Below are 7500 nucleotides of genomic sequence, written 5' to 3' on the forward strand. Positions count from 1 at the left end.
CTGCATTGAACACTTGTTGACTAGCTGGATTTTTAATTCACCTTGGAATTATTCCTGTGAGGTGTACTTTGTTTTCATTTCGGAGCTTTTACGTTGGACGTCGTTGTTCGAAGGTTCCTGGTGTCTTTATAGTTCTTAATATACTGGTTGTTTGTTTTTTTTTTTTTTACTTTTTAGCCAAACAATGTGCTGCGAACGAGTTCGGATGCGTTAAGAATCATCTTGTTTATAAATGCATTCCAGACGAATGGGTGTGTGATGGCGGTAAAGACTGTTACGAAAATACTGATGAGATCAATTGCCATTCCGAAGGTAAGTTGGACTGGCATTCGCATACAAGAGCCAGGTACATTCTCCAAATCACATTGAAAGAAATGTATATATTTAAAGTGCGTGCTATAGAGAAAGAGAGAAATGATCCTCACACTTCTCTAGACAATTTTGCGCAATTCATTGTCTATTATAGAAACCTGAAAGTCCAACTTCAGTTGTGCGGATGCCGTTTTACGGGTATTTAACGTTGGAGCTACACAAATCAGAGGAAAGTTGAAACAGACGTTGAAGTCACCGAGAACCGAACTTCAATTCAGCTACGCTAGTTCCGTAGTTTGAACTTAAGAAAATGTTCAAACCCAGCGAACGCAAGAGAAGAGACCTCTGCTAGCAGGGAACATTGCGTCAGCCGAATTGGTCTATTACCTGATGATTAATAAGGTCGTTTAGGAGAGTGAATTTTTGACTTCGCAGAAAGAATAGTCAACCTCAAGAGTTGGGCGATTGTGATCTTTGCGTTGAATTCGTTGCGTTGAATTCGACATTTCTTGTCGACTTTTAAAACAAAAAAAACTAACTAACAAAACAACAATCCCATGTCTTGCCGTCATTTTGCCACCAATGTATCAAGTTGTTAGTTAACACGCAAGGTAACTTGATCACAGACGGCCGCTGAAATGGATATCACATTCGATTTTTGCGATTTACTTGTGCAGTCAAAAGAACAATGGAAAAATTGAGCGTAGCAAAAATCCCCCAAAATGTGTTTCGCTGATGGTAACTTTTTATATTCGCAGCACAGAACTGATGTTGTTTTCATGTCGCAAATTTTGTTCCTGATGGCAATTTTTTTAATTCTCGATTGACACTTGCTAAAAACTTCCTTGTACTCTTCCTTAAAACTGTGTATCAATATTTATTTACTTTTACATCAATAGTTGTTTTGCATAAAGCAGGCTAACAAAATCAGTTCCATACTTCGTTCGCATTTTTGAGCGTTAAAATAGAATTTTCGGTCCTATGTTTCTGGCAGCAAGTCGTATATGTTGACGTCTCTCATCCAGATACTAACCCAGCGGGACAGGGTTAACTTCAATGAACTTTTGTCGTGGAAACTGTGCGACGCTTTGAGTTCACTCTTAAATTTGCTGTGAAAAAGAAGTTGAACTTCATGTAACTCTCGAAGCCAATGTTTCTCGATTCCCATTTATTTTCTTCAATCTTTCTGGGTTTAGTATTTTACATATTACTTCCTGGAAAACAAAACGCAGATCAGTTGCCAGTTATGGAATAAAGTACCGTGTCAAGTTACTGCACTACCACACGTACGCCATGCGTACCTATTTTTTATCATGACGTTAGCCCAGTATAGTAATATGTAATGTATCAGTTGGTGGTGATGCATACATATTTAATCCTCTCTCCCCAATTCGATGCCTGTCATGCGAAAAGGGAATCTGCGCACTGAATGCTGGTCTGCGTAATAAGTCGAAATGTTTTCCGCGCGAGGCAGAACAGTCGGTGGAAATGACTCAGTGCTCGCGGTTTCACACGGCGTAGCCGCGAAATGGTGTCTCACGGGCAAACAAGTGTACGTAGGGTCACTGAGAAATTGTCCCGTTTTAGTGAAAAGTTAAAAAAAAATTCGGTGCATTTACGCTAAACTTGTTTTATTTTTGTTGTAGCCAATTCATCTGACACAGGAAACACCAGCGGATTTCATTCAAGTCTGAGCGGGAAAATGGTCGGAGTAATCGTTGCGTCTATCGTGGTCAGCGTCATTTTTCTGACTATTGCCGTCCTGACTTGCCGCAGATTTAAGAATGGGCCCGACTGTGACGTGGCGCACGAAATTGGATTGGTCGTCACTCCCGTGCTTCATCCCAGGCCACACTCGTCCTCGTCGTCGTCAGCCTCGTCGTCCTATCACGACATCTTCGTGAACACTCCGCTTCGGAAAGGTCCTGGTTCGGCAGGATCGTCGAACAAACGGTCGAAGTCAAACGGCACCGTACCCAGTTTGAGTAACCGTTCAAGTGGGTCTCAAACGGCTTACGACCGGAACAATCTAACTGGAGCGTCTTGTTCGTCTACAGCTTCCACTGTTGTAACAGCGTACTTCCACGAGCCGCTCAATCCACCCCCGTCACCGGTCACTGAACGATCCCACTGTACGTCGCGGTCACATCATTATTGCGAGTCCTTATTGTCACCTTCATCTTGTACATCTCACAGATATCATCGTCCCAGAATGCCACCACCTCCAACTCCGGCCTCAACAGACGCAGAGTCTGTGGGCAGCCGGCATCGCTGTAGGAAATCACACCGTTGTCGATATCAGCGATATACACCGTCTTCGTTCACTGATGCGGCGTATGATTCGGACCTCTTCGCGCCTCCTCCGACGCCAAATACGAACTATTTGTCGGAGGCCACGCATTTCTCCGATCAGGAGGGCCCCCCTCCTTCTCCTACCACCAGTGAGAGGAGTTTTCATCCACATCCCTACCCCCCTCCCCCATCTCCCGTGACTGATGCTCCATCAGTGGTTTTGTAACCTTATGTCAGAAGAATGATGCGTCTTGCGTTACGTGACATAGTGGCGCTTCGCCAAGGGGTGGCGCCCTTGGGACAAGCACCGTAGTAACGCGAATTGTCCTTCTGTAGAATTGTTTCTACACGTTACACTGAAATACCGTGATTACGTGAAAATCTAAAACCTTATGGCGCGAAAAAGGAGACAATTCTGAAGCTTGGAACTCAATGCCGGGGGGGAAAAAACCTTTTACAGTTTAACGGCGGAAGTCATTGTTCCAAACTAGCTATTGGGTAAATACCCTGAATGGGGCTAATCAGTGCCTTCTTTTATAAGAAAGATTAGGTCACCAATGAATGCAGTCTGCTAAATTCAGAGATATGTAGTTTGAAGCCTGGAAGTGTTGCATACTTTTTGGTGATTGTTAATTTGTAAATGTGTATCGTGAATGAACTTGGGACTTCGTCGATAACTCTCGTAGGGGTTACATCAGTTTTCTGGCGAAAATATCAGAACATAACTCTTTTGACCTTCAATTGTGGCTGCAACAATCCTTGAGGTCCAGGAGAAAGTTATTAAGGGATTTATTTTTTGTTGGAGTCATTCATAGTAAATATTCGGCCATTTTTGCAAAGCGAAGTGCGGCAATTCCAAAACTACTTTTCAAACTGCAACCGTTTTCATCTTGGGTAATAAGAGAAGACAATAAATCTCACTGTCATTTCCCAGTCTCAACAAACAAACTGGATTTTCTAAATTTCAAATACATCTTTTCGCATGTCACATAGACAACAAGACGGAGCCCCGTTTTCATGAGCAAACGTTCATGAATCATTTGTGATTAATGCTAGAGATATTTGTGCTCTTGGGAAAATCGGTTTCAACTGTTGTTAGCCTCCCCGGTCTCCATAAATGAGTTTTGGTTGGCCATCATTGCGTTAATTATCATTTAGAGGCAGTCCAATACTGAACATTGCTGGTAGCCAGTATTGGATTAACGTTGTTTGGTTGCATAAGTTATTGCCAAAGTTCTGTGCCAGAAGTCCACTACTCGTGATTGTCAGATATATACGTTCGGTTACTGGTTACTTTGTTTACCAAGAGTATCAACATTTTCGTGGCTTTAAACGGCTTCAAATTTATTTATTGTAAATATTGTACATAATTTGTAAATGGTGCTTTACATGTAACCAAGAGTATCTATTGTCAACCAGTTTTGCTGATGACCTTTAAAAATTTTCCTAGATTAATATATTTTTAATAAAGATGTTTGTATAAACGATAGTTGTGTATCTGTCTTCTTCTGCTGTAGGGTGAAATATCTCGAATCTTTTAGCAGAACGCTTGTCATGGAGAAGAATTGATTAAGTGTGTTTCCCCAGCATCAATGAGGTGAATAGAAATGAACTATAGTGTCTCCTGTTCTCTCGTGTCTTTCTGAGAGCTAAATTCTTATCTGACGAAAAGCTTTTTTTTTCGAGAGAGAGGTCGCAAACTGACGGCACCTTTCAAAAACAAGGGAAACTATGGAACAGCAAACTGAGTTTACGAACAAAAGCATAAATAAAAAGTAGAACCGGTTAACCGAGGTGGTAGGGTTTGGAGTCAGAACAGTCATATTTGTGTCATAGGGTTGGTACATTCTGCATGGTGCGAAGGTTGAAAGGGAACAGTTAACCAATCTCCCCATGTATATAGAGTAGTCTTCGTGAACCAGGTAAATTGGTGAAAGATGAGTAGAAACTTCAGGCTAAAGATGTCATATTTTGTCTAATACATTTGTAATTGATTTACCCGCGAATTGCGTTTCGCGCCTTAACAAAAAATTGCTAAAATTCTGAGGGACGTTATGTGGACTTGCTTAGTAAGGATAGTCAACGGGTTTTAAGAGGAAAATCAAAAATCATGCGGACGCATCCGAGAATAAGTTCACAACGCTTCGCCAGGAGTATCGTTGTTAAAAAATGCTCCATTCCATCATACGTTGCTCTTCGTAAAAAAAAGACCAAAATTAAATGTCGAAGCCAGTAACATGCCAAAATTTTCCTTTTTCTTAGGTATGTGCCCCACTTGCGGGAACTAAACAAGGGGAGCCTCTATCACCCATATATGGCCAAGCAGTCAACCCTGTCCGAAGATTTATTTGTATAAGAAACCTCCCTTTGGGGATTCAGCACGCCATCTGTTGTAGTTATCTCATCGTCAAAAGAATTATGTACTTTTTTGCGGGAAAAACCTGTTCCTAAAAATAAGTTTACTCGGGAAAAGGTTGACTCAACGAATTAGTGGACTTGACGAGCTCCTGCCATTTTTTATTCCCAGGAAGTGGGGGAGGGGAGGGGCAATTATCATTGGTGACAATTTAACTTGACGTTGTTGAACTCTCAAGTCTTGCCACACCTCTAGCTTCTTGAACTTGCAAATTAATGTCCTATAGATCAAGATGGCGGTGAAAGTTTTCTTCCTTTTTTTTTAGGAGTCGTAAGTGGGGGCTTTGTTTGGTTTTCAAGTTGATCAATGAGCTCTATTATTTCAGTTTAAGTCGGTTATAGCGATGTTTATCGTGACGCCAAACATTGTTATTAATATGCCAACCGGAACTGGCTTTTGAAACAATGGCCGTGTTTCCACGAGTGGTTTTTCAGGTCGCTTAGCGAATGACAACCGAAAATTCCGTGAAAACAGTTCCTTTCCCATCTTGCTTAAAGTTAAGCGAGTCGGCAATTTCAGTAGAATTCTCATTAAATTTAAGCCACCAAACCAGGCAGCTAAAGCGAGTTGGCAATTACTTTTGGCCTCTGAGGAGTCCCTTGCGGGTATTCAAATCGGAAATACAGCAGGCGTGCCATTTTTACTATTTGTATTATTGTATTACTTAATTTTACCCGTGACAACATGTATCATTTTTAAAGCGCTTAACGAAGTCTGCAAACAAACCACTTTCCGAAATGTTAAGTGAGACAACTGCTGTCGGGAAAACACGGCCAATGACTTCTTTTGTATCGTGGTCAGTAATTGGAAAATTTGAATATCAAAAGGAATGTGACGTAAATGTTTGTAGACAAGAAATATCGCTATAGATAAGATTCAGTGGATCTTGGACTGTTCTACCTCTTTTAAACGCGAACGAAGATACGACATGTTGCAGAGGACAAAACGTTGAGTCTTGACCTGGCAATCCGAAATCACGCCAAGCGTTAGGCATCTATAGGCCTTATTCACAATAGTCGCCATGTTGGTTTTCAAATTGTCATGCAAATTAGCCATGTGTTATGCTGGGGAGCAAACATTGGAAAAAAAAGGCAACTTTCGGAAAATCGGCTCGTCGAGATATTGACATAACATTGTTAAAAAGTACATTTCAGAACTTAAAATTAAGTACCTTTTATAATAATTTTCTATATTTGATTGCCTTTGACATTTTGACTTTCTACTTCGTTATCTCTTCATTTTTCACTAAAAGAACATCGAAGTAACTTGTGTTATCATTCTATTTTACTACTTAGGTGAGAAAAATTCAATGAACGTGAAAAAAATCATCAGGGTGGCTAAGATGTTCGTTATAACCTCTCGAACTTGTGTTGTTTGTCCCTTCAGAAGTGTGTAGCTAATTTGCATGATAATAGCAAATCCAACATGGCGGCAATCGTGAATAAGGTCTATTCCCCTTTGTCACACGGCGGTCATATTGTCCCGGGAGACCAAAAAAGCTTTGTTTTACCACGCAAAGCCTCACCCCCATGGTTTCCACTGCGCGGCTTGGCGTGGTAAAACAAAGCTTTTTTGGTCTCCCGGGACAATATGGCCGCCGTGTGAGATGATAACTAATTAAGGAAAAGACACAGACACCTTTCAGAAATTGCAAGAGATTTCAGGTAGAAATGAAAATTACCAATTAAGAAAACAAATTAATTCGCGAGGCATAATAAATACTTCTATCATCTAGAGCTTTCCTTACTTTAACCCTGATCTTGCTTCCGGCTTAATCAAGCTTGGTTTAATTTTTTAACTTAATTTTCTTTATCTTACAGTTTTTAGTCTGACTTTCTTCGCATGCCTGGCGGCAAACGACGACCTCTGACTAAATCCTATCAGCATGGAAGGATTTTCATTTTCTTAGCAAATAAGTACCTGTATATTCATTCGGCTAGCCTTCCATCAGGACTACTCCATGATTGTCTCTCATTCAATAAACTAAATTACACTAGGGTGAAAGTATACAAGAAACTTCTGTGCTCGATCACCTACAGTCACCTTCTTGATTACAGCCAATTTTCCGAGACCATTCCTCCCGCAAACAATTTCGTTCGTGGATTAGTCTAGTCGATTGAAATGCTTCGATCGAAAATTCTAACAGGGCTTACATCGATGCAATAACCCTGACAAAATATCTTTTGTGTCTCTGTCTTGGTGTTTGCTGAATTTTGTTGTCTGACTAAGCTTGTTTTCTTGGTCGGGCGCGAGTAGGTGCCCTGCTTTGCTATTTTTATTTGACAGTGGTTTGTTTTGGCCATTGATGGAGGTCTGTTATTTACGTGCACTATCAACATCGTCCCATAATTTATTTCAGAATTACGGAAACAGGCCATCAACCGGTTGCCTCAACTGGTAGAGGATCGGGCTACCGGACTTGGCATGGAAGACCGTGGGCTCAACTAAGGGTGAACCAATACTCAATGTTTTCTAAATAG

The 7500-nt window shown here is 41.0% G+C and overlaps 1 protein-coding gene across 1 annotated transcript in view; it reads left to right on the forward strand.

The window, feature by feature from the left end:
- Positions 1–4091, forward strand: part of LOC137969454 (low-density lipoprotein receptor-related protein 6-like) — a 25552-nt gene extending 21461 nt beyond the window's left edge. The window contains exons 18-19 of the mRNA XM_068815693.1: positions 178–312; positions 1959–4091. Coding sequence (XP_068671794.1) covers positions 178–312; positions 1959–2830 — 1007 coding nt within the window. The 3' untranslated portion in view covers positions 2831–4091. The remainder of the gene's footprint in view (positions 1–177; positions 313–1958) is intronic.
- Positions 4092–7500: the final 3409 nt, after the last annotated feature.

The sequence above is a fragment of the Montipora foliosa genome, chromosome 9 (genome assembly GCF_036669935.1).
Source record: "Montipora foliosa isolate CH-2021 chromosome 9, ASM3666993v2, whole genome shotgun sequence".
In the NCBI taxonomy this organism is placed as follows: domain Eukaryota; kingdom Metazoa; phylum Cnidaria; class Anthozoa; order Scleractinia; family Acroporidae; genus Montipora; species Montipora foliosa.